The sequence below is a fragment of the Oncorhynchus masou genome, chromosome 9 (assembly GCF_036934945.1).
Source record: "Oncorhynchus masou masou isolate Uvic2021 chromosome 9, UVic_Omas_1.1, whole genome shotgun sequence".
Taxonomy (NCBI): Eukaryota; Metazoa; Chordata; class Actinopteri; order Salmoniformes; family Salmonidae; genus Oncorhynchus; species Oncorhynchus masou.
Window position 1 is genome coordinate 79128910 of NC_088220.1, and position 27387 is coordinate 79156296.

General features: G+C 42.0%; 1 protein-coding gene across 1 annotated transcript in view; it reads right to left on the minus strand.

Moving 5' to 3' along the window:
- dync2h1 (dynein cytoplasmic 2 heavy chain 1) overlaps nucleotides 1–27387 on the minus strand; it is a 290615-nt gene that overhangs the window by 215557 nt on the left and 47671 nt on the right. Inside the window, 14 exon segments of the mRNA XM_064972741.1 lie at nucleotides 3651–3811; nucleotides 4675–4788; nucleotides 6134–6271; nucleotides 11306–11466; nucleotides 11584–11665; nucleotides 11760–11902; nucleotides 12754–12867; nucleotides 13423–13531; nucleotides 14516–14764; nucleotides 14841–14968; nucleotides 15140–15304; nucleotides 17800–17902; nucleotides 18145–18289; nucleotides 20925–21076. Coding sequence (XP_064828813.1) covers nucleotides 3651–3811; nucleotides 4675–4788; nucleotides 6134–6271; nucleotides 11306–11466; nucleotides 11584–11665; nucleotides 11760–11902; nucleotides 12754–12867; nucleotides 13423–13531; nucleotides 14516–14764; nucleotides 14841–14968; nucleotides 15140–15304; nucleotides 17800–17902; nucleotides 18145–18289; nucleotides 20925–21076 — 1964 coding nt within the window.

A 27387-nucleotide genomic window follows, 5' to 3' on the forward strand; every position in this document is an offset into this window, starting at 1 on the left:
ATGGACACACACACACACACACACACACACACTGACAGAATACACTGTAGATGGACACACACACACACACACACTGACAGAATACACTATGGATGGACACACACACACTGACAGAATACACTGTGGATGGACACACACACACACACTGACAGAATACACTGTGGATGGACACACACACACTGACAGAATACACTGTGGATGGACACACACACACACACTGACAGAATACACTATGGATGGACACACACACACACTGACAGAATACACTGTGGATTGACACACACACACACACACACCCTGACAGAATACACTATGGATGGACACACACACTGACAGAATACACTGTGGATGGACACACATACACACACACACACTGACAGAATACACTATGGCTGGACACACACACACAGACAGAATACACTGTGGATGGACACACACACACACACTGACAGAATACACTGTGGATGGACACACACACACACACTGACAGAATACACTGTGGATGGACACACACACACACACACTGACAGAATACACTATGGATGGACACACACACACATACATACACACACAGACAGAATACACTGTGGATGGACACACACACTGACAGAATACACTATGGCTGGACACACACACACACACAGACAGAATACACTGTGGATGGACACACACACACACTGACAGAATACACTGTGGATGGACACACACACACACACTGACAGAATACACTGTGGATGGACACACACACACACACACTGACAGAATACACTGTGGATGGACACACACACACTGACAGAATACACTATGGATGGACACACACACATACACTGACAGAATACACTATGGACACACACTGACTGCGGTCTGGTCCTACTAAAAGGTTGACACAGAAGTGAAAAATAATTCCTGTCCCGTCTTGCCAATTTTGCACCTGTACTGTCCTGTTCACGCAACAGATCTATAACCCCGGAATGTTCCTGTCCCTTCCAGACAACAATCAATCCCGTCCCGTGCTCATTTATGCGCACAAAATATAGTACCAGTCAAAGGTTTGGACACACCTACTCAATCAAGGGTTTTTCTTTATTTGTACTATTTTCTACATTGTAGAATAATAGTGAAGACATCAACACTATGAAATAACACATATGGAATCATGTAGTAACCAAAAAACTAAATCAAAATACATTTTATATTTCATACTTCAAAGTAGCCACCCTTTGCCTTGATGACAGCTTTGCACACTCTTGGCATTCTCTCAACCAGCTTCATGAAGTAGTCACCTGGAATGCATTTCAATTAACAGGTGTGCCTTGTTCAAAGTTAATTTGTGGAATTTCTTTACTTCTTAAAGCGTTTGAGCCAATCAATTGTTTGAGCCAATCAGAAAATAGCCCTATTTGGTAAAAGACAAAGTCCATATTATTGCAAGAACAGCTCAAATAAGAAAAGACAAACGACAGTCCACCATTACTTTAAGACATGAAGGTCAGTCAATCCGGAAGATTTCAAGAACTTTGAAAGTTTCTTCAAGTGCAGTCACAAAAACCATCATGCGCTATGATGAAACTGGCTCTCATGAGGACTGCCACAGGAAAGGAAGACCCAAAGTTACCTCTACTGCAGAGGATAAGTTCATTACCAACATCAACTGTTCAGAGGAGACTGTGTGAAGAGAAGAGAAGAAGAGACTTGCTTGGCCCACGAAGCAAAACAATGGACATGAGACCGGTGGAAATTTGTCCTTTGGATGAGTCCAAATTTCAGATTTTTGATTCTGACCAGCGTGTCTTTGTGAGACGCAGAGTAGATAAAATCTAGCCTTGGTTTCCTGTAGACAGAAGAATCTAAGATTGAAGTGTTCGGTTCACAAAGAAGAACATTCGTGAGATGCAGAACAAATGAAAAGATGCTGTAGGAGTGCCTGACGCCATCTGTCAAGCATGGTGGAGGCAATGTGATGGTCTGAGGGTGATGGTCTGGGGGTGATGGTCTGAGGGTGATGGTCTGGGGGTGATGGTCTGGGGGTGATGGTCTGAGGGTGATGGTCTGAGGGTGATGGTCTGAGGGTGATGGTCTGGGGGTGCTTTGGTGCTGGTAAAGTGGGAGATTTGTACAGGGTAAAAGGGATCTTGAGAAGGAAGGCTGTCACTCCATTTTGCAACGCTATGCCACATACCCTGTGGACAGTGATTAATTGAAGCCAATGTCCTCCTACAACAGGACAATGGCCCAAAGCACAGCTCCAAACTATGCAATAACTATTTAGGGAAGAAGCAGTCAGCTGGTACTCTGTCTATAATGGAGTGGCCAGCACTTACTAACTTTAAGCATCAGCAGTCAGAGCAGCTTACCGATCATTGCACCTGTACGCAGCCCATCTGTAAATAGCCCAACCAACTACCTGATCCCCATATTGTTCTTTTTTTTGTTTTGCTCCTTTGCACCCCAGTATCTCTACTTGCACATTTATCTTCTGCACATATCATCCAGTGTTTAATTGCTAAACTGTCATTATCTTGCCACTATGGCCTATTTATTGCCTTACCTCCTTACTCCATTTGCACACACTGTATATAGATTTCCTATTGTGTTATTGACTGTACTTTTGTTTATCCCATGTGTAGCTCTGTTGTTTTTGTCGCACAGCTTTGCTTTATCTTGGCCAGGTCGCAGTTGTAAATGAGAACTTGTTCTCAACTGGCCTACCTGGATAAATAAAGTATATATATATTTTTTCAATTCATAGTTTTGATGTCTTCACTATTATTCTACAATGTAGAAAATAGTACAAATAAAGAAAATCCCTTGATTGAGTAGGTGTGTCCAAACTTTTGACTGGTACTATATGTAGGCTATTGTGTTTGTTTAGAAATTATTGAAAATAATTGGTGTAACTAACTCAGGTTTGAAGGCTTCCTTGCTTGCACACGCTTTTTCAGTCCTGCCCACAAATTTTCTATAGGATTGAGGTCAGAGCTTTGTGATGGCCACTCCAATACTTTGACTTTGTTGTCCTTAAGCCATTTTGCCACAACTTTGGAAGTATGCTTGAAGTCATTGTCCATTTGGAAGACTAATTTGCGACCAAGCTTTAACTTTCTGACTGATGTCTTGATGTTGCTTCAATATATCCACATAATGTTTCTTCCTCATGACGCCATCTATTTTGTGAAGTGCACCAGTCTCTCCTGCAGCAAAGCACCCCCACGACATGATGCTGCCACCCCCGTGCTTCACGGTTGGGATGGTGTTCTTCGGCTTATAAGCGTTCCCCTTTTTCCTCCAAACATAATGATGGTCATTATGGCCAAACAGTTCTTTGTTTCATCAGACCAGAGGACATTTCTCCAAAAAGTCTCTTTTTTTTATGGTGGTTTTGGAGCACTGGCTTCTTCCTTGCTGAGCGACCTTTCAGGTGATGTAATGGAGGGGAACGTTTTACTGTGGATATAGATACTGTTGTACCTGTTTCCTCCAGCATCTTTGCTGTAGTTCTGGGATTGATTTGCACTTTTCACACATACACACTCTCTGTATCACTCTTCTAGTTCTCTCTCTCTTTCACTAAATATCTAGTTCTCTCCCTCTCCTTTCCTCCTTCTCTCCCCATTCCTCCCTCCCTCCTTTCCTCCCACCGCATCTCTCACCTCTTCATGCTGACCCAGGAGGTGTCGAAGATGCCCATGAGTCGCAGCACCCCCTCCAGGATGTCTCTGATAACGTCAGGAGGCATCCTCAGGGAGCGGATCTCTGATAGAGACTCTGGCTTGATGTTCCCCACAGCTCGCTTAGCCTCGTCCACCAGGGGCTACACACACACACACACACACACACACACACACACACACACACACACACACACACACACACACACACACACACACACACACACACACACACAGATTAAACAAAGATCAGGTGTGTGAATGTGTCTGTGATATGATGTTCCCTACAGCACACTCTGCCTTATCCAGGTTAAATGTCCAACAGCATAGTTGGCCTACTATGGACAAAACCTGTGTTTGATTGTGTTGGTCGATCCAGTATCCTCTAAAACGACAGGTACAACAACAGAGAGGTACAACAACAGAGAGGTACAACAACAGAGAGGTACAACAACAGAGAGGTACAACAACAGAGAGGTACAACAACAGAGAGGTACAACAACAGAGAGGTACAACAACAGAGAGGTACAACAACAGAGAGGTACAACAACAGAGAGGTACAACAACAGAGAGGTACAACAACAGAGAGGTACAACAACAGAGAGGTACAACAACAGAGAGGTACAACAACAGAGAGGTACAACAACAGAGAGGTACAACAACAGAGGTACAACAACAGAGGTACGACAACAGAGAGGTACGACAACAGGGGTAAGACAACAGGGGTAAGACAACAGGGGTAAGACAACAGGGGTAAGACAACAGGGGTAAGACAACAGGGGTAAGACAACAGGGGTAAGACAACAGGGGTAAGACAACAGGGGTAAGACAACAGGGGTAAGACAACAGAGAGGTACAACAACAGAGAGGTACAACAACAGAGAGGTACAACAACAGAGAGGTACAACAACAGAGAGGTACAACAAAATAAACAACAGAAACAACAGATAATACAGAGATGTGAATGTGGGGACATGTATTGTAAGGGTATTCTGGTTGTATTCACCTGTACTTCTCTCAGCTCGTCGTCTATTTTCCCCTTCCTCTCTTCACACTTCGACACCTCCTGAGCAATCTTCCCTTTGATTTTCTCCATCTCAGTCTTCTGGTCACTGGCATTCTGAAACCCAGAACAAAGAGGGGAGGAAGTGATGGAGTCCATTCTGGCTCAGGTGAAAGATGATAGAGGGAGACTGATTGGTAATGAAAAGTCATCGGAATCAAACAAATATCACATTTCTACCACCTCATTCTCTCACCTCATCCCTCCCCGTCTCTTCTCATCCCTCCGCCCTCCACCTCCTAATTTACCCCATCCCTCCTCCCCCTCCTAATTCACCCCATCCCTCCTCCCCTCAACCTCCTAATTTACCCCATCCCTTCTCCCCTCCACCTCCTAATTTACCCCCATCCCTCCACCTCCCTGCCAACTCTGGGTCTTCCTTTCCTGTGAGGGTCCTCATGAGAGCCAGTTTCATCATAGCGCTTGGTTTTTGCGACTGCACTTGAAGAAACCCTGCCTTGTCACAACACAACTGATTGGCTCAAACACAATAAGAAGGAATTAAGAGTGGGCAAATATGTCATAAAGGAAAATGATGGCTACTTTGAAGAATCTCAAATATAAAATATATTTTGATTTGTTTAACCCTTTTTTGGTTACAGCATGATTCAATATGTGTTATTTCATAGATTTGATATCTTCACTATTATTCTACAAGGTAGAAAATAGTAAAAATAAAGAAAAACCCTTGAATGAGTAGGTGTCCAAACTTTTGACTGGTACTTAATGCCCTGAATCTCTCTCTCTTTCCCTCCATCTCTGTGACTGAAGAGAAAGATGGTGAGATATCTTCACTAATGAACAGAGCTTTCCCCAATACATCAACCCATCAGGGAGAAGAGGAACGTGGAAGAAACAGAAAACATTAGCTATGAAGAATGAGGACACACTCACTCAAGCTATGCGGTAGAGCGTAGCAGGTAGAGAGAAGGGAAAAGACACAGAGAAAGTTTGGATGAAAAGTTGGTGCAAAACCTTAGCCTGAAGGAGATGGAAGTCCCTGTGGGGACCCCTGTCCCAGTATATCACTGCCACATCACAAGCCAGATAACACACAAACACACACACACACATCTCTGGGATCTGAGGCTGGCGGGCCATGCACGGTGGGCTTATGAATAATCAGGGTGAATTATGGGAGGAAAAATGAATAGCTGTCCGAGACAGAGAAGAGTGAGGCAGAGAGAGACACAAACAGAGAAAGAAGCTGTTATTAGAATCTGCTCAGCAGTTGTCACGGAAACGGCTTGGCGAATCGGACAGACCAGGCCTGTCCCCGGAGACTTAAAGAGTTGTCAAAGAGTCACACACACCTACGCACAAAGACAGCTCATGCTCAGAGAAACAACTATACACAAATGTACAGGCACACTCCACAATGCTCGCTCGCGCACACACACACCTGCATAGAGGTGGTGATCTCCTGCAGGGCGGAGTCTGCCTCCTGCTGTTTGGTCCTCAGCAGAGTGCTCTGCTCAGCGGCCCGCCTCTTCAGCTCATCCACCAATGCCTTCGCTTCGTTCAGCTTAGACACGCCCGCCTGGGGGGGAATGCCAACCACATCAGATGTCACATTTAGTTCTCATGATAGACTATATGTTCATTCAGCAGAGTGTTTCATCCTAAACAAGATAGTTAACACATACATCTGCATATGCACTGCTTGCTGCAGGGAGTTTGTGTGTGAGCATTACTGTTAGTGAATGCTAAGTGTGTGTATATAGTGTGTATATGGTGTGTGTTTAGTGTGTGTACACCACCATTCAAAAGTTTGGGTTCTGTTAGAAATGTCCTTATTTCCATGAAAACATACATGAAATTAGTCAAATGAATTGTAAATATAGTCAAGACGTTATAAATAATTGATTTCATTAAAGAATCCTCCATTTACAGCAATTACAGCCTTGCAGACCTTTTGAGTTCTAGTTGTCAATTTGTTGAGGTAATCTGAAGAGATTTCACCCCATGCTTCCTGAAGCTCCTCCCACCAGTTGGATTGGCTTGATGGGCACTTCTAACGTACCATACGGTCAAGCTGCTCCCACAACAGCTCAATAGGGTTGAGATCCGGTGACTGTGCTGGCCACTCCATTATAGACAGAATACCAGCAGACTGCTTCTTCCCTAAATAGTTATTGCATAGTTTAGAGCTGTGCTTTGGGGCATTGTCCTGTTATAGGAGGACATTGGCTCCAATTAATCACTGTCCACAGGGTATGTGGCATAGCGTTGCAAAATGGAGTGATAGCCTTCCTTCTCAAGATCCTTTTACCCTGAACAAATCTCCCACTTTACCAGCACCAAAGCACCCCCAGACCATCACCCCCAGACCATCACATTGCCTCCACCATGCTTGACAGATGGCGTCAAGCACTCCTACAGCATCTTTTCATTTTTTCTGCGTCTCACAAATGTTCTTCTTTGTGAACCGAAAACCTCAAACTTAGATTTGTCTGTCCATAACACTTTTTTCCAATCTTCCTCTGTCCAGTGTCTGTGTTCTTTTGCCCATCTTAATATTTTATTTTTATTGGCAAGTCTGAGATATGGCTTTTTCTTTGCAACTCTGCCTAGAAGGCCAAAAACCCGGGGGGCCTCCTCTTCACTGTTGACGTTGAGACTGGTGTTTTGCGGGTACAATTTAATGAAGCTGCCAGTTGAGGACTTGTGAGGCATCTGTTTCTCAAACTAGACACTTTAATGTACTTGTCCTCTTGCTCAGTTGTGTCCCGGGGCCTCCCACTACTCTTTCCATTCTGGTTAGAGCCAGTTTGTGCTGTTCTGTGAAGGGAGTAGTACACTGATCTTCAGTTTCTTGGCAATTTCTCGCATGGAATAGCATTCATTTCTCAGAACAAGAATAGACTGACGAGTTTCAGAAGAAACTGTATATAGACTTTTTTCTACTGTATTATTGATTGTATGTTTGTTTTACTCCATGTGTAACTCTGTGTCGAGGTATGTGTCGAACTGCTTTGCTTTATCTTGACCAGGTCGCAGTTGTAAATGAGAACTTGTTCTCAACTAGCCTACCTGGTTAAATAAAGGTGAAATAATTAGATTTTTTTTTTAAGTTATTGGTTTCTGGCCATTTTGAGCCTATAATCAAACCCACAAATGCTGATGCTCCAGATACTCAGCTAGCCAATTGAAGGCCAGTTTTAATGCTTCTTTAATCCCGACAACAGTTTTCTGCTGTGCTAACATAATTGCAAAAGGGCTTTCTAATGATCAATTAGCCTTTTAAAATGATAAACCTGGATCAGCTATCACAACGTGCCATTGGAACACAGGAGTGATGGTTGCTGATAATGGGCCTCTGTACACCCATGTAGATATTCCATTAGAAATCAGCTGTTTCCAGCTACAATAGTAATTTACAAAATTAACAATGTCTACACTGTATTTCTGATAAATTGTATGTTATTTTAACAGACACATTTTGTTGCTTTTCTTTCAAAAAACAAGGACATTTCTAAGTGACCCCAAAATGTTGAATGATAGAGTATATACTGTGTGTATATAGTGTTTGTTTATAGTGTGTGTATAGTGTGTGTATATAGTGTTTGTTTATAGTGCGTGTGTATATAGTGTTTGTAAATGTGTGTAAATGTGTGTGTATATGGTGTGTGTATATAGTGTTTGTTTATAGTGTGTGTATATGGTGTGTATATAGTGTGTGTATATAGTGTTTGTAAATGTTGTGTGTGTATATGGTGTGTGTATATAGTGTGTGTATATAGTGTTTATTACAATTTTTTATTGCCTCCTCCCACTGCCACCCGCCTCCTCCAGTTTTGATCCTTTATATTGGGCAGACAGACCAGTTCCCTACCTCCCCCAGCTGCCACCTGCCTCCTCCAGTTTGATCCTTTATATTGGGCAGACAGACCAGTTCCCTACCTCCCCCAGCTCCCAACCGCCTCCTCCATTTTTTGGGCAATGCTGTAATCAATTGGTTGTACTCTTTGAGTGAGCAGACCTTCCCGTACAATTCTGATAACTCCATGAAGGACATAACTCTACCATTACAATTTACAATAGCATTTAAGAACAAAATTCCCTTTTCAAACATCACTCCCATAAATACAGGTATTTTATCAACCAGCACATTTGAGTATCAGCCATAATAATCTTTTCAAGGAGATGAAATTGAAATTGTAGCCAGCTCTGCAATGCTTGTTTGAAAAAAGTATCATTTTCAATGAATCGAAAATGAGACATGACAATCTGCACAAAGGCAAAAAGGCCATTTTTAAATCATGGACGAGCTTTTCTTAGTAATCTACTTGAGAACCATTTAGGGTTCAAATAAAACTTTTGAATGAGTGAAGCTTTTAGAGAGAGGTTTAAGTGCTTTTATATTTAATCATCTCAACCCACCCAATTCATATTCATTATAAAGATAGGCTCATTTTATTTTGTCTGGTGTAGCGTCCCAGATAAAGCTAAATATTATTTGCTCATATGATTTGAAAAAAACTAATCATCAGGAGTAGGCAGCGCCATAAGTGAGTAAACTGAGATATGAATAAGGAGTTAATCTTGGCAATTTTATAAATATAGTTGCAGGATCCTGTCTATTTTTACAAGTTTTCTATTGAAATTAATTGTGGAGAGCTTATTTATATCTTTGTGATATGAATACAGAGTGTGTCTACTTCACCATCAGCCCAGTTTATAGGTAAACTGCAGGGTAATGTAAAAGTTGTATTTTTTAAGGATCCAATACGTAATATTGTACACTTATCATAATTCGGTTTTAGTCCAGAGAGCACAGAAAAGTTATCTAGATCTCTAATGAGACATTGCAGGGATCGAGCTTGCGGACTCAACATAAAACTTGAGTCATCGGCATCACATGGACACCTTTGTTTTTAAGCCTTGGATTTCTAATCCTCTAATGTTGTTATTGGATCTGATTTTAATAGCTAGCATTTCGATGGCCATAATGAATAGATATGGTGACAGCGGACAACCTTGTTTAACCTCTCTAGGCTAGGGGGTGTTATTTTCACGTCCGCATGAAAAGCTTGCCCAAAGTAAACTGCCTGCTACTCAGGCCAAGAAGCTTGGATATGCATAGTATTAGTATATTTGGATTTGGATAGAAAACCCTCTCAAGTTTCTAAAACTGTTTGAATGATGTCTGAGTATAACAGAACTTATTTGGCAGGCAAAACCCCAATGACAAACATCCAGGATTTTTTTTTTTTGAGATCACTCTCTTTTCAATGGTATTTCTATAGGGATCCAAGGCACTTGCTTGTAGTTCCTATCGCGCCCACTGGATGTCAACAGTCTAAATATTGGTTGATGTTTTTGCATTGAGAAATGAAGCAGTAGGGCCGTTCAGAATGAGGGTTGAGTCTAGTGTATTGTTTGTTAGGCGCGTGCAACCTGAAAGCTCATCCACTTGGTTTTTATCCGCTATTGAACTCAGTTTATCCCGTCTTAAATTGTATCGATTATTTACGTTAAAAAATACCTAAAGTAGTTTAGGAAAGTTGTTTGAGATATTTTGTAGACATGTTGCGCAAGTTGGAACCGGTGTTTTTCTGGATCAAACGCTCCAAATAAATGGACATTTTGGATATATAACGACGGAATTAATCGAACAAAAGGACCATTTGTGATGTTTATGGGACATATTGGAGTGCCAACAGAAGAAGCTCGTCAAAGGTCAGGCATGAATTATATCGTTATTTCTGAGTTTTGTGTCATGCCTGGCGGGATGAAATATGATTATCTGTGTTTGTTTGATGGGGTGCTGTCCTCAGATAATAGCATGATTTGCTTTCGCTGTAAAGCCTTTTTGAAATCTGACATGGTGGTTGGATTAACAAGAAGTAAGGCTTTAATTTGGTGTATTATACTTGTATGTATATGTAAGTTAAATATTTAAAATAATTTAATTTGGCGCTCTGCCATTTCACCGGATGTTGCCAAATCGACCCCGTTAACGGGATTTGATCCCTAAGAGTTAACTTAGTAGTTGTCGTATATTATCTCCAATGTATCGTTCATGTAAAAAAGAAAATGCCTGATCAGGATGAACAATACCTGGTAAAACCCTTTAAATTCGGAGTGCTATGCATTTTGCTAGTATTTTTGCATCACAACATTGAAGTGTAAGGGGATTTCTTTTAGATAGACCGGGTCTTTATATTTGCCATCTGGGTCTTGTTTTAATAATCGAGAAATCAGACCTTCCTGCTGAGTACCTGACAGACTACCATTTCTATAGGAGTAGTTAAAACAATCTAACAATGGAGCTTTTATTATATCAAAAAATCATTTTTTCTCCATATTCCATCCAGTTTGCTTAATTTTTGTAATAGATTACATTAGATCGTTCTTGAATAAGTTCCTCAAGTTCTTTTTTGTTGTTCCTCTAACTTATTTTGTATCTCTGTAGTATCGTTTTATTGCTATCTACCTGCACTATTAGTTCCTGGATTTCCCTTGTTAGTCTGGTTTCTTTAGCCAGAAACGGCTTTTTTTTTATTATTGATGAATATTGTGTATATGGTGTGTGTGTATATGGTGTGTGTGTATATGGTGTGTGTGTTACCTGTAGATGTTGCTGTCTGAGAGTGAGCTGGCTCTGTTTGCTGCTGTAAATGGAGGTGTAGACGTGGAGGAAGGTCATGTACTGACTGGGTGTGGCTCCATATTCTCTACAGGACTCATGGATCATCAGGAAGGAGCGACACAGATCACCCTGACCCGACGCTGGGAGGGACAAACGAGACAGAACATATCCACGAGTGACGAGCTAGATTAGAGCTAGTTCCCTATAGTCTGAATATGACTGACTAGTACTCTGATGGCAGGGATGTTTTCTTCTACCTGAGCCTTTTCTCTTGTGGCCTTTCTCTCCTCCACTCTTCTCTCCCTCTCCCTCCACCTTAGCCAGCAGCATCTCAGGGATCTGACAGGACAGCATCAACATGATGGTTATGAAGGAGGACAGAGCGAATGACAATATTATAACCCCGTATGATGTTCTCATCCTTCCCTCCAACCTTCTTCATGCTGCTCTCAGACCATCCGTCCATCCACTGAACGGAACACCTGCGGTAGAGAGCCGGGTTGCTCTCACAGCTAATGGTGAAGTTAGAGTTGGTGCAGTCCATGATCAACACTATGTGTAGGTTCTGCTGGATTCCTGAGAGACAAAGAAAGAGAGAGACAGAGACAGAGAAAGAGAGAGACAGAGAGAGAGAGACAGAAAGAGAGAGAGACAGAGAGAGAGAGAGAGAGAGAGAGAGAGAGAGAGAGAGAGAGAGAGAGAGAGAGAGAGAGACAAGAGAGAGACAAGAGAGAGACAGAGAGAGAGAAATTGAAAGGGAGAGAGAGGGAGAGAAATTGAAAGGGAGAGAGAGACAAAGAGAGAGAGAGACAAAGGGAGACAAAGAGAGAGAGACAAAGAGAGTGAGAGAGAGAGAGAGCGAGACAAAGAGAGAGAGTGAGACAAAGCGAGAGAGCGAGACAAAGCGAGAGAGCAAGAAAGATAGAGAGAGAGAAAGAGAGAGAGAGAGAAAGAGATATTGAAAGGGATAGAGAGAGAGAGAGAGAGAGAGAAAGAGATATTGAAAGGGATAGAGAGAGAGAGACAGACAAAGAGAGAAGCAAAGAGAGAGAGAGAGAGAGAGAGCGAGAGAGAGACAAAGAGAGTGTGTAATGGTTGGTGTACTGCTGTCCTTGTCCATTAACCCCCCAGCTGAAAGGCCAGTAGTTTAGTCAGAGGAACTCGAACGGAAGAGACATCTATTGATCTGATTCTGCAGTGTCTACAGAACAAACACAGGATCACAATAAACGCAGGGGAGGAGAGGGATGAAGTGAGAGGACGGGAGAGGGGGAGAGGAGATGAGAGAACCGAGGATGTGGAGATGTGCCCTTCAGCAAGACACTTAACCCTAATTGCTCCTATAAATCGCTCTGGATAAGAGCGTCTGCTAAATGACTACAATGTAATGTCATGTAGATGAGTAGCGAGATAGATGAGTCTCTCACGGTAGGCAAAGTAGTTGAAGAGGGGTCCGGTGAAGCCGTCCTGCGATGCAGGATCTTTGAGAGGGGAGAGGAGGGGCTCCAGCTCCTCTGGGGAGTACAGGCCTGGAACCTCACCTACAACACACATATAACACACTGATCTCAGTACAGTACAGGCCCCAGGCCAGTACCTCACCTACAACACACATATAACACACTGATCTCAGTACAGTACAGGCCAGTACCTAATCTACAACACATATAACACTGAACTCAGTACAGGACAGGACAGGCCCCAGGCCAGTACCTCATCTACAACACACATATAACACACTGATCTCAGTACAGTACAGGCCAGTACCTAATCTACAACACATATAACACTGAACTCAGTACAGGACAGGACAGGCCCCAGGCCAGTACCTCATCTACAACACATATAACACTGAACTCAGTACAGGACAAGACAGGCCCCAGGCCAGTACCTCATCTACAACACATATAACACTGAACTCAGTACAGGACAGGACAGGCCCCAGGCCAGTACCTCATCTACAACACAAATCACTTTAAAATTAAAGAGTACAGACTCAGCACCTCACCTTGGATTTATGACACATGGTTTCATTTGATTTTTTCATCATCAGACATTGTGTATTCCATTTGTGTAGCTGTTTATATGCGACTGACCAGAGGACAGCAGGCTGTTGACCATCTCCAGGAAGGCTGGGTGGACAAACTGATAATCCTCCAGCAACAGCACCACCTGTTGGCCCTCCAGACCTGCCAGCTGCATCACCTACACAGAAAAGAACACACACAGTCAGGTGTGTGTGATTTGCAGCACGCTTTGCCTTGTCCATCTTTGCCTTACACCAGTGTTTCTCCTATGATTTACTTTCAGCAGCAGTGGTAACGTTAGGGGGGGGGGGGGTCCGGGGGCATTCACCCCCGTGACACCATCTGAAATATTATTTTCCCTTTTCAAAAGCATTATCACCTGTAGCCCAACTGATGCAACAAAGCGACTTTAAATAAATTATCTGAAGCATGAGGTTGTCCATCTGCATTTACCTCATGGAAAAACCCCAGAAAGACTGAATGCATCGAATTCTACAAATATACCTTGTAACATGTCATTTTTTCTGGATCAAAATGGGGCATAGAGGGTGAGCGTGGTAGGAGTGTGACAGTGAGCGTGGCCAATGGAGTGGTCTCCAACTGAACATTTTAGAGACACACCTCTTGGCCGCAGACACAACATTTTGCTATTTTAAAGCACATTTCCTGCAATTCTACACATTTTGGCATTGGGCAGAGAGGAAATGTGCTGTTTTAAAGCTAATTTCCAGCAAATCTCGATATTTTGGAATGGGGCAGAGAGAGAATGTGATGTTTTAAAGCCAATTTCCAACAATTCTACATATTTTGCAGGGGCTTATGCCATGTTCTTATGCTATCAGAGTGACTAAAACATAATAACAAAATGAATGCCCCATGCCATGACATCTTTGGAATTTTTTAATTCTCCCTGACTAATTTTGGTGATTGTTAGTTCTCAACGATCTTATAAAAACAGAAATAGGTCCATTATCTTTTCTTCAAACTTTATATCTGGTTTTAGTAGTGAAAGTTAACACTGAAAAAGGTTTTCCATTTCAAAAAAGTTTAAAAGAAATCAAATAAGAATAAGTCTACCTCGGCTAAACGAATATAGGGGAAACATTGCACACTGAAACATTAGGCCACAGAGACAGACAGACACAGAGGTATGACATCTTACGTTCTTCAGGTCATTGTTGAAGTGTTTGAGTGAGTATCCGCGGGAGATCTTGGGTGTGTAGAGTGTGTATCCATGCATGTGTGAGACCAGGCATGTGGCAGTGCGTCGCCCCACCCCGCTGCGCCCGGCCAGGAGCAGAGAGCCCCCCGGTCGACTCAGGACGCGGTCCACACGAGACACAAAGTGACACACCTCCCAGAACAACAGCAGATCCAACTCCCTGTTGTCACGACCATACAGAACCGCTCCCTACAGAAGGCAGAGATACATTAATACACACGCTCTCTGCCTGTCCTACACAATACAAACACACACCGACACTGACCTTGTGTATGACCTGGCGTAGGTCGCCAAAGTCGAGGCGTCCCAGAGATTTACCGTGGGGGGGCAGGGACTGACCAGGGGCCATCACTCCCCCTCCCTCAGACGCACCCCACGTCACATAGAAACCATCTGCAGGGAGAAAATACACAGTTATACACACATCTATACACACACACACACACACCTAACTACACACACAAACCCATTTCCCAGAGAACCCAACCACAGAGAACCCACAGTCATACAGTACATAGAGCCACTCTGTGGAGGGAGAGGAGCACTGAGATGTGTGCGTTTTACCTGTCATGTTGTCAAGTGCGTCGGAGCCCCAGTCACCTCGTATGACAGAGGAGAGGATGTTGTCAAAGGAATGGATGTCTTTGGAGGAGACCAGTCTGTCTCTGAACAGCCTCTTGGCCTCATAGGCTACCACCTCCAACACTGAGTCTGTTATATTACAGTTCCCTGCAGACAAAGACAAGGGTTAATACAAAACATTCAAAAACACCTTCCTAACACCTTCCTAATACAGCCTCAATTTGTTGGGGCATGGACTCTACAAGGTGTTCCACGGGGATGCTGGCCCATGATGACTCCAATGCTTCCCACAGTTGTGTCAAGTTGGCTGGATGTTCTTTGAGTTTTGGACCATTCTTGATACACATGGGAAACTGTTGAACGTGAAAAACCCAGCAGCGTTGCAGTTCTTGACACAAACCGGTGCGCCTGGCACCTACTACCATACCCCGTTCAAAGGCGGTTAAATCTTTTGTCTTGCCCATTGACCCTCTGAATGACACACATACACAATCCTTCTTTAACCTGTCTCCTTCCCTTCATCTACACTGATTGAAGAGGATTTAACAAGTGTCATCAATAATAACATCCAGCCAACTTGACACCACTGTGGGATCATAGCCTCAACCTGGATTCACCTGGTCAGTCTGTCATGGAAAGAGCAGGTGTTCTTAATATTTTGACCACTCTGTGGACACTACTGCATTATACCATACTACAAAAAGACACGCAGCGTCAAGACAGCTCAGTGTACACACAGTAAAACACCAGAGAAGAGAGTTGAAGTGATGAGAGAGGGCGTTGTGACATACCGTGTAGAAAAGGTAAGCAGCAGGAGGGAGGAAGGAGAGAGGAGAGCAAAAAAACGATGAGTCATGGAAAAAAATAAGTTTGTCAGCAAACGCTTTTAATTAAAATTAATGATTGGACTCCCTATCACAGGGAGAACACATTGCAAGAGGGAGGGAGGGAGTGACAGAGGGAGAGATGAAGGAGGACAGAGAACGGAATGATGAGAGAGAGAGAGAGAGAGAGACGGGCGACAGAGGGAGCAGAACAGGGGAGAGGAAGAAAGCGATGGTGAATGCAGGAGACAGGGAGAGAACTACTGACTTTCAGAAGATATTCTGAAATATCCAACAGCAACTTGAATCAAAGACCAGTACAGTAAAAAGTTAAGACCGTTACCAAATAATGAGACGTTTTCAACGAGAAGTCAGCAACAACAGAGAAAACCCATGCAATTAGCAGTATGAAGTATTGCAGAAAGAAATGAAACTTTTTGGGGACAACTTAAAATGGGTCCCAAAAAAAGATAGTTTGGGAACCCTTGCACTACACAGTTTGGCCCACGTCCCCATTTTTATACCAAAGTTACATAATCAACGGCCAATGTTTATTTGGGCATTGACAGTCTATTACGAATCAGTCTGACAGTATTTTGGAGAGTAATTCAATCTGAATGCAGTTTAACGTGACTGAAATGCATCAGAAAGGTATTGGGAAGTTCAGAAGACCATCAAGCGATAATGATATTTTTTCCCCGGGTCTGATTTAGTTCCTGGTCTTGTCCACTCTGTTCTAAAGGCTTGTGGGCATAGTAGAGGGAAACAGGAAGTCCATATGTGTTCCTGAGAGTCTTATCTTTCATTGATGGGGTCATAAAATTTTGTAGCTTAAACCATTTTTCAAAAAAGAGCCACACGTGTTGGAAGAAAACAGAAACCATTCTGTTTATTACAGACGTATCTAGCAGCTACTGGAGGTTACTGAAATAACCCCGGTTCTATGAACCAAGCAAAATGAACCAAGGGAAACCCTGGTGTGGTGATTGTGGTCTGACCGTGTGATTTAACAACGTGGTCTGACTATAGGTCCCAGTGGACAATGAGCCGTAGAAGCAGAGGCAGTAGTGTGAGGTGTGGTCTGACCGTGTGATTTAACAACGTGGTCTGACTATAGGTCCCAGTGGACAATGAGCCGTAGAAGCAGAGGCAGTAGTGTGAGGTGTGGTCTGACCGTGTGATTTAACAACGTGGTCTGACTATAGGTCCCAGTGGACAATGAGCCGTAGAAGCAGAGGCAGTAGTGTGAGGTGTGGTCTGACCGTGTGATTTAACAACGTGGTCTGACTATAGGTCCCAGTGGACAATGAGCCGTAGAAGCAGAGGCAGTAGTGTGAGGTGTGGTCTGACCGTGTGATTTAACAACGTGGTCTGACTATAGGTCCCAGTAGACAATGAGCCGTAGAAGCAGAGGCAGTAGTGTGAGGTGTGGTCTGACCGTGTGATTTAACAACGTGGTCTGACTATAGGTCCCAGTGGACAATGAGGCGTAGAAGCAGAGGCAGTAGTGTGAGGTGTGGTCTGACCGTGTGATTTAACAACGTGGTCTGACTATAGGTCCCAGTGGACAATGAGGCGTAGAAGCAGAGGCAGTAGTGTGAGGTGTGGTCTGACCGTGTGATTTAACAACGTGGTCTGACTATAGGTCCCAGTGGACAATGAGCCGTAGAAGCAGAGGCAGTAGTGTGAGGTGTGGTCTGACCGTGTGATTTAACAACGTGGTCTGACTATAGGTCCCAGTGGACAATGAGCCGTAGAAGCAGAGGCAGTAGTGTGATCTGACCACGTGGTTAGACCGTGCTGCTGTGGTTGACTCACCTGCGGACAGGTCGTATCGCAGCAGGCTGAGCACCCACTGGGTGAGGACACACGGAGTGAACAGGTAGTGACTGTGGTCATCCACCGTGAACTTCGCCTTCACCTGAGACCAGAGAGATAGAAATAGACACAGACACACACACACAAATACAGCCACTTATTACACAGGTGTGAGTGTGGTTTAGATTTGCCTCCCTAAGAGTGAGGATTAGATTTAAGAGGCAGTAAGTAAGTGCTGTGATAACAGCAGTCTAATCTAAAGCTGCTGCTTGGAAAGGCTAGAGCAGCTTAAAGCTGAAGCTTTACTCTGATAACACATGAACTCATCTGAGACAGCACACACACCTGTTCATAGACCTGTACCAGAGACCCTGCTAGCTGGTGTGTTTTCCCAGTGCTGGCCCAGGCTGCCTGGCTCCCAAGGCTCCTCTGGAGAACCGGCTGCAGATACGCTGAGTAGATGGTCTGGAGCTGCTCCCTGTCTGGATAACTAGAGAAGAGAGCAAGTGTCAGTGTGTGTGTGCGTGCATGTGTGAGTGTGTGTGTGTCAGTATGTGAGGAGAGTTGAGCAGCTCCTCGCTCACAGGGGGGCTGCCGCTCCAAATTCGCTCAATTCATTTCACCAACACCCATATAGTTTTTGTGACTGCCTGGACCTACCAATTGGTTTTGAAGTATTAAAATCAAACCATATGATTTGAATAAAAAGTATTATATAAACATGAAAAAGAGAATGTAAGAAGCGCTCATCATTTTAGACAGGCTACATGTCATAGTAAACAGCATATAAACTCTCTAAATAGGCTACATGTCATATTAAACAGCATATAAACTCTCTAAATAGGCTACATGTCATAGTAAACAGCATATAAACTCTCTAAATAGGCTACATGTCATAGTAAACAGCATATAAACTCTCTAAATAGGCTACATGTCATATTAAACAGCATATAAACTCTCTAAATAGGCTACATGTCATAGTAGACAGCATATAAACTCTAAATAGCCTACATGTCATAGTAAACAGCATATAAACTCTCTAAATAGGCTACATGTCATAGTAAACAGCATATAAACTCTCTAAATAGGCTACATGTCATAGTAAACAGCATATAAACTCTCGAAATAGGTCAGGAGCCAGACAGGGAGACTAAGAAGGAACAGAAATGAATTATTTAGGCTATATTATTTCAAATATTTCAAGGCTCGAGCCTACAAAGAAATACATTGTGAAGCATTAGCGAGTGTGACACACTAGGCTGGTAGGGACTTTAAGAGCTCAGTATTTAAACAACATTCGTTGTATTAAATCATTACAGTCTATTAAATTGCGCATACAGGCTGTGACTTCCATAGAATTAAATACAAATTAATTATTAGGCTCAGTCTACAGTGCCTTCGAATAAATGCTTCGAAACACGAGGCCAGTCTACAGTGCCTGGAGAGCCGGCCAGCAGCGGATAACACCCTCTCCACACTTAGAGCTACTGGGGATGCTGAACAACCTTTTGACCCCTCTTACAGAGCTACTGGGGATGCTAAACAACCTTTTGACCCCTCTTACAGAGCTACTGGGGATGCTGAACAACCTTTTGACCCCTCTTACAGAGCTACTGGGGATGCTAAACAACCTTTTGACCCCTCTTACAGAGCTACTGGGGATGCTGAACAACCTTTTGACCCCTCTTACAGAGCTACTGGGGATGCTAAACAACCTTTTGACCCCTCTTACAGAGCTACTGGGGATGCTAAACAACCTTTTGACCCCTCTTACAGAGCTACTGGGGATGCTGAACAACCTTTTGACCCCTCTTACAGAGCTACTGGGGATGCTAAACAACCTTTTGACCCCTCTTTACAGAGCTACTGGGGATGCTGAACAACCTTTTGACCCCTCTTACAGAGCTACTGGGGATGCTAAACAACCTTTTGACCCCTCTTACAGAGCTACTGGGGATGCTAAACAACCTTTTGACCCCTCTTACAGAGCTACTGGGGATGCTAAACAACCTTTTGACCCCTCTTACAGAGCTACTGGGGATGCTAAACAACCTTTTGACCCCTCTTACAGAGCTACTGGGGATGCTAAACAACCTTTTGACCCCTCTTACAGAGCTACTGGGGATGCTAAACAACCTTTTGACCCCTCTTACAGAGCTACTGGGGATGCTAAACAACCTTTTGACCCCTCTTACAGAGCTACTGGGGATGCTAAACAACCTTTTGACCCCTCTTACAGAGCTACTGGGGATGCTCAACAACCTTTTGACCCCTCTTACAGAGCTACTGGGGATGCTGAACAACCTTTTGACCCCTCTTACAGAGCTACTGGGGATGCTAAACAACCTTTTGACCCCTCTTACAGAGCTACTGGGGATGCTAAACAACATTTTGACCCCTCTTACAGAGCTACTGGGGATGCTAAACAACCTTTTGACCCCTCTTACCAGGCTGGGCAGAGATGCAGAGTTGTTGTTTTTATTTTCCTATAGGTAGGCCTAAAGGTTTTTAGGCAAAATAACCCTATCAAAATGGAAAGTTCATTCAACGTGGGAATATGCCAGGCCAATTGGGCCAAAATCAATTATGGCCTATTGTATAGATAATATAACAAAAATGAACTAAACTTTTAAAAGATCAGACTTTTAGTTTAAAAATACTTTGCTACAATGACACACTTCGTTATCTACCAACCTGTTAGTATTTGCACGTAGTAAGTACAGCCATTCATGAAATGTGTCTTGTCAGATTCCACAATGATTCTTTAGTTGTGGACATTACATCATCACACTCCCTCTCTTGCTATTGGTCCTCATGTTTTTAAGTCACCTTGATTCAGTACCTATGTGTTTTATCAGTGTCTTTATGAACATATTTAGTGAACTCCATGACAGTAGCTAAAGGAAGGGGCTACAGCAGCACACAAGTAGACCACTAATGCATGATGGGACGGGCGCGCCCTGAGCTCGTAAAGCGAGAGCTACTGGGGCACTACGGGAGTGAAATTGGAGTGGGAGAGAAGGCCGACGCGCCAGCCTTTGGGAATCTTGCTCCATGCTCCAGTCAAATTGTGTACACTCTGCTCCAGTTCACATACTGGTCTGTGTCTGTGTGTCCCTACTCACTCTATGGTGCAGATGCGCACAATGGAGGTGAAGCGAGAGGTGAGTGTGTGTCGTCCCACAGCGCCTCCTGTTGACATGGAGGCCACCACCTGGACGTTCTCCAGACCCACCCAATCCAGGTTCTCATCATAGAACCCATGGTATGTCAGCACCTAAGAACACACAAGGGGGAGGGAGGAGAACTCTGTCACGTTATGACAGCTTGACTAATTTCTGTCTTACCCATCGATCAAGAAATAATGTATTTTCAATGTTGTATTGCATTGTGTTGTGTTGTGTTGCATTGAGTTGTGTTGTGTTGTATTGTATTGCATTGAGTTGCGTTGTGTTGCATTGTGTTGTATTGTATTGCATTGAGTTGTGTTGTGTTGTATTGTATTGTATTGAGTTGTGTTGTGTTGTGTTGTGTTGTATTGCATTGAGTTGTGTTGTGTTGTATTGTATTGCATTGAGTTGTGTTATGTTGTATTGTATTGCATTGAGTTGTGTTGTGTTGTATTGCATTGAGTTGGGTTGTGTTATGTTGTATTGCATTGAGTTGTGTTGTATTGTATTGCATTGAGTTGTGTTATGTTGTATTGTATTGCATTGAGTTGTGTTGTATTGCATTGAGTTGGGTTGTGTTATGTTGTATTGCATTGAGTTGTGTTGTGTTGTATTGCATTGAGTTGGGTTGTGTTGTGTTGCATTGAGTTGTGTTGCGTTGTGTTGCATTGAGTTGTGTTGCGTTGTGTTGCATTGAGTTGTGTTGCGTTGCGTTGCATTGTGTTGCGTTGCGTTGCATTGAGTTGTGTTGCGTTGCGTTGCATTGAGTTGTGTTGTGTTGCATTGAGTTGTGTTGTGTTGCATTGAGTTGTGTTGTGTTGCATTGAGTTGTGTTGTGTTGCATTGAGTTGTGTTGTGTTGCATTGAGTTGTGTTGTGTTGCATTGAGTTGTGTTGTGTTGCATTGAGTTGTGTTGTGTTGCATTGAGTTGTGTTGTGTTGCATTGAGTTGTGTTGTGTTGAATTGAGTTGAGTTGTGTTGCATTGAGTTGAGTTATGTTGTATTGTATTGAGTTGTGTTGTATTGCATTGAGTTGTGTTATGTTGTATTGTATTGAGTTGTGTTGTATTGCAATGAGTTGTGTTATGTTGTATTGTATTGAGTTGTGTTGTATTGCAATGAGTTGTGTTATGTTGTATTGTATTGAGTTGTGTTATGTTGTATTGTATTGAGTTGTGTTATGTTGTATTGTATTGAGTTGTGTTATGTTGTATTGTATTGTATTGAGTTGTGTTGTGTTGCATTGAGTTGTGTTGTGTTGCTTTGAGTTGTGTTGTGTTGTGTTGCATTGAGTTGTGTTGTATTGCATTGAGTTGTGTTGTATTGCATTGAGTTGTGTTGTATTGCATTGAGTTGGGTTGTGTTGCATTGAGTTGTGTTGTGTTGTGTTGCATTGAGTTGTGTTATGTTGTATTGAGTTGTGTTGTGTTGCATTGAGGTGTGTTGTGTTGCATTGGATTGAGTTGAGTTGTGTTGTATTGCATTGAGTTGTGTTGTATTGCATTGAGTTGTGTTGTATTGCATTGAGTTGTGTTGTATTGCATTGAGTTGTGTTGTGTTGCATTGAGTTGGGTTGTGTTGCATTGAGTTGTGTTGTGTTGCGTTGAGTTGAGTTGTGTTGCGTTGTGTTGCGTTGAGTTGTGTTGCGTTGCGTTGAGTTGCGTTGCGTTGTGTTGCGTTGAGTTGCATTGTGTTGTGTTGCGTTGTGTTGCATTGAGTTGTGTTGCGTTGTGTTGCATTGAGTTGTGTTATGTTGTATTGTATTGAGTTGTGTTATGTTGTATTGCATTGAGTTGTGTTATGTTGTATTGCATTGAGTTGTGTTGTATTGCATTGAGTTGTGTTGTATTGCATTGAGTTGTGTTGTATTGCATTGAGTTGTGTTGTATTGCATTGAGTTGTGTTGTATTGCATTGAGTTGTGTTGTGTTGTGTTGCATTGAGTTGTGTTGCGTTGTGTTGCATTGAGTTGTGTTGCATTGAGTTGTGTTATGTTGTATTGTATTGAGTTGTGTTATGTTGTATTGCATTGAGTTGTGTTGTATTGCATTGAGTTGTGTTGTGTTGTGTTGTATTGCGTTGTGTTGTGTTGTGTTGCGTTGTGTTGAGTTGTATTGAGTTGTGTTGTGTTGCATTGAGTTGTGTTGTGTTGCATTGAGTTGTGTTGTGTTGCATTGAGTTGTGTTGTGTTGCATTGAGTTGAGTTGTGTTGCATTGAGTTGAGTTGTGTTATGTTGTATTGTATTGAGTTGTGTTGTATTGCATTGAGTTGTGTTATGTTGTATTGTATTGAGTTGTGTTGTATTGCAATGAGTTGTGTTATGTTGTATTGTATTGAGTTGTGTTATGCTGTATTGTATTGAGTTGTGTTATGTTGTATTGTATTGTATTGAGTTGTGTTGTGTTGCATTGAGTTGTGTTGTGTTGCTTTGAGTTGTGTTGTGTTGTGTTGCATTGAGTTGTGTTGTATTGCATTGAGTTGTGTTGTATTGCATTGAGTTGGGTTGTGTTGCATTGAGTTGTGTTGTGTTGTGTTGTATTGCATTGAGTTGTGTTATGTTGTATTGTATTGAGTTGTGTTGTGTTGCATTGGATTGAGTTGAGTTGTGTTGTATTGCATTGAGTTGTGTTGTATTGCATTGAGTTGTGTTGTATTGCATTGAGTTGTGTTGTATTGCATTGAGTTGGGTTGTGTTGCGTTGAGTTGTGTTGTGTTGCGTTGTGTTGTGTTGTGTTGCATTGAGTTGTGTTGTGTTGCATTGAGTTGTGTTGTGTTGCATTGAGTTGTGTTGTGTTGCATTGAGTTGTGTTGTGTTGCATTGAGTTGTGTTGTGTTGTGTTGCATTGAGTTGTGTTGTGTTGTGTTGTGTTGCATTGAGTTGTGTTGCGTTGTGTTGCGTTGAGTTGTGTTGCGTTGTGTTGCGTTGTGTTGCGTTGTGTTGCATTGTGTTGCGTTGTGTTGCATTGAGTTGTGTTGCGTTGTGTTGCATTGAGTTGTGTTATGTTGTATTGTATTGAGTTGTGTTATGTTGTATTGCATTGAGTTGTGTTATGTTGTATTGCATTAAGTTGTGTTGTATTGCATTGAGTTGTGTTGTATTGCATTGAGTTGTGTTGTATTGCATTGAGTTGTGTTGTGTTGCATTGAGTTGTGTTGTGTTGTATTGTATTGAGTTGTGTTATGTTGTATTGCATTGAGTTGTGTTGTATTGCATTGAGTTGTGTTGTATTGCATTGCATTGAGTTGTATTGAGTTGTGTTGTGTTGCGTTGTGTTGCGTTGCGTTGTGTTGTATTGCATTGAGTTGTATTGAGTTGTATTGAGTTGTGTTGTATTGCATTGAGTTGTGTTGTGTTGTATTGCATTGAGTTGTGTTGTGTTGCATTGAGTTGTGTTGCGTTGTGTTGTATTGCATTGAGTTGTATTGAGTTGTGTTGTATTGCATTGAGTTGTGTTGTATTGCATTGAGTTGTGTTGTATTGCATTGAGTTGTGTTGTGTTGCATTGAGTTGTGTTGTGTTGCATTGAGTTGTGTTGTGTTGCATTGAGTTGTGTTGTATTGCATTGAGTTGTGTTATGTTGTATTGTATTGAGTTGTGTTATGTTGTATTGCATTGAGTTGTGTTGTATTGCATTGAGTTGTATTGAGTTGTGTTGTGTTGCGTTGTGTTGCGTTGCTTTGTGTTGTATTGCATTGAGTTGTGTTGTATTGCATTGAGTTGTGTTGTATTGCATTGAGTTGTGTTGTATTGCATTGAGTTGTGTTGTATTGCATTGAGTTGTGTTGTATTGCATTGAGTTGTGTTGTGTTGCATTGAGTTGTGTTGTGTTGCATTGAGTTGTGTTGTGTTGCATTGAGTTGTGTTGTGTTGCATTGAGTTGTGTTGTATTGCATTGAGTTGTGTTGTGTTGCATTGAGTTGTGTTATGTTGTATTGCGTTGAGTTGTGTTATGTTGCATTACGTTGAGTTTCGTTATGTTGCATTACGTTGAGTTGTGTTATGTTGCATTACGTTGGGCTGCGTTACGTTGGGCTGCGCTACGTTGGGCTGCGCTACGTTGTACAGTATTTGTTTGAAAAATGCATCTGGACACAGCAACATCTTTTTTGTTTCTCCTGGCTGCCAATTCCTGATCTTTTGAGAACATTGCGTAATTTAAGGGGTGGCCTGAAACCTGAGAGGAATGGCAGCTAGAGGACTACAGCAGTGCTGAGGCACAGGGCTCTTAGTGAGGACGACTGGCTAATATTCTGAACTTTGTGTGGTGATCTTTCTGGAGCCCAGAGCTGCTGAGGCATCAGCCAAATCGCTGCTACACAGACGGGACGAGGAGAAGTCCAGAGGCTATAAGACTCAGGCTGGTTCCCTGACTTGACCTCCACAAGATCATCAGAAGACTCCAACATCATCTACAATCCTTTGTCCAGCTCCCTTCACTCAAGCCATGAACTGACCCTCTCCATCTTCAGAGGACGCAGCTTGGCTTCGATTGGTTGACCTGTCATGATATATTGCTTCTTTGTTTTTTTTGCTCTTGAAGTGCTTTGAGATTCGATGAAAAGCGCTACATAAATGTAATAAATGATTAGTTGTATTATTATTACTGTATTGTAGTTTGTGTTGTATTGTATTTTATTGTGCTGTATTGTAGTGTATTGTATTATAGTGTACTGTAGTGTAGTTTATTGTATTGTCGTGGATTGCAGTGTTGTTTATTTTTGTATTGCACTGTAGTGTAGGGTGCTGTATTGTACAGTATTGTAGTTTATTGCTCTGTATTGTGCTCTATTGTACTGTATGGTGTTGTATTGTAGTGTAGTGTATTGTGCTGCATTGTAGTGTAGTGTATTGTGCTGTATTGTGTTGTATTGTAGTGTAGTGTATTGTGCTGTATTATGTTGTATTGTAGTGTATTGTGCTGCATTGTAGTGTATTGTGCTGCATTGTAGTGTAGTGTATTGTGCTGTATTGTAGTGTATTTTATTGTAGTGCATTGTAGTGTATTGTAGTTTATTGCGTTGTATTGTACTGTATTGAGCTGTAGTGTATTGTAGTGTACTGTATTGTACTGCAGTGTAGTGTATGGTGATGTATTGTGCTGTAGTGTATTGTATTGTGCTTTATTGTAGTGTATTGTATGGCACTGTATTGTATTGTAATGAATTGTGTTGTACTGTATTGTAGTGTATTGTGTGGTGTTGTACTGTATTGTAGTGTATTGTACTGTATTGTAGTGAATTTTATTTTAGTGTATTGTATTGTAGTGTATTTTATTTTAGTGTATTGTAGTGTATTGCGCTGTATTGTACTGCATTGAGCTGTATTGTAGTTTATGGTGCTGTATTGTAGTGTGCTGTATTGTACTGTAGTGTAGTGCACGGTGATGCATTGTGCTGTAGTGTATTGTGCTGTATTGTATTGCACTATTGTATTGTAATGAATTGTGTGGTGTTGTAGTGTAGTGTAGTGTATTGTGCGGTGTTGTACTGTATTGTAGTATACTGTGCTGTATTGTAGTGTATTGCACCTTATTTTAGTGTATCGTAGTGTATTGTGCTGTATTGTAGTTTATTGCACTGTATTGTAGTGTATTGTTGTTTATTGTGCTGTATTATATTGTAGTGTATTGTGTTATAGTGCACTGTACTGTATTGTAGTGTATTGTGCTGTATTGTAGTGTATTGGTTTGCACTGTATTTTGCTTTATTGTAGTGTTTTATACTGTATTGCAGTGTATTGTAGTGTAGTGTATTGTGCTGTGTTGTATTGTAGTGTATTGTATTGTAGTGTTTTGTACTGTAGTGGTTTGTACTGTAGTGTATTGCATTGTGCTGTATTGCATTGTACTGTATTGTACTGTATTGTACAGTATTGTAGTTTATTACGCTGTAATGTATTGCCGTTTATGGTGTTGTATTGTAGTGTATTGTAGTGTATGGTGCTGTATTCTAGTGTATTGTACTGTATTGTGCTGTATTGTAGTGTTTTGTGCTGTATTGTAGTGTATTGTAGATTATTGTATTGTAGTGTATTGTGCAGTATTGTAGAGTTTTACATTGCACTGTAGTGTACTGTACTGCAGCTTGTTGTAGTGTAGTTTATTCTGTTGTATTGTAGTGTATTGCAGTGTATTGCACTGTATTGCCCTGTATGGTAATGTATTGTAGTTTATAGTGCTGTATTGTAGTGTATTGTATTGTACTGCATTGTATTGTATAGCACTGCATTGTATTGTATTGCACTGCATTGTATTGTAGTGTATGGTGCTGTATTCTAGTGTATTGTATTGTACTGTATTGTGCTTTATTGTAGTGTATTGTGCTGTGTTGAACTGTACTGTAATGTTTTGTGCTGCATTGTAGTGTATTGTAGATTATTGTAGTGTATTGTGTCGTATTGTAGAGTATTGTAGTGTAC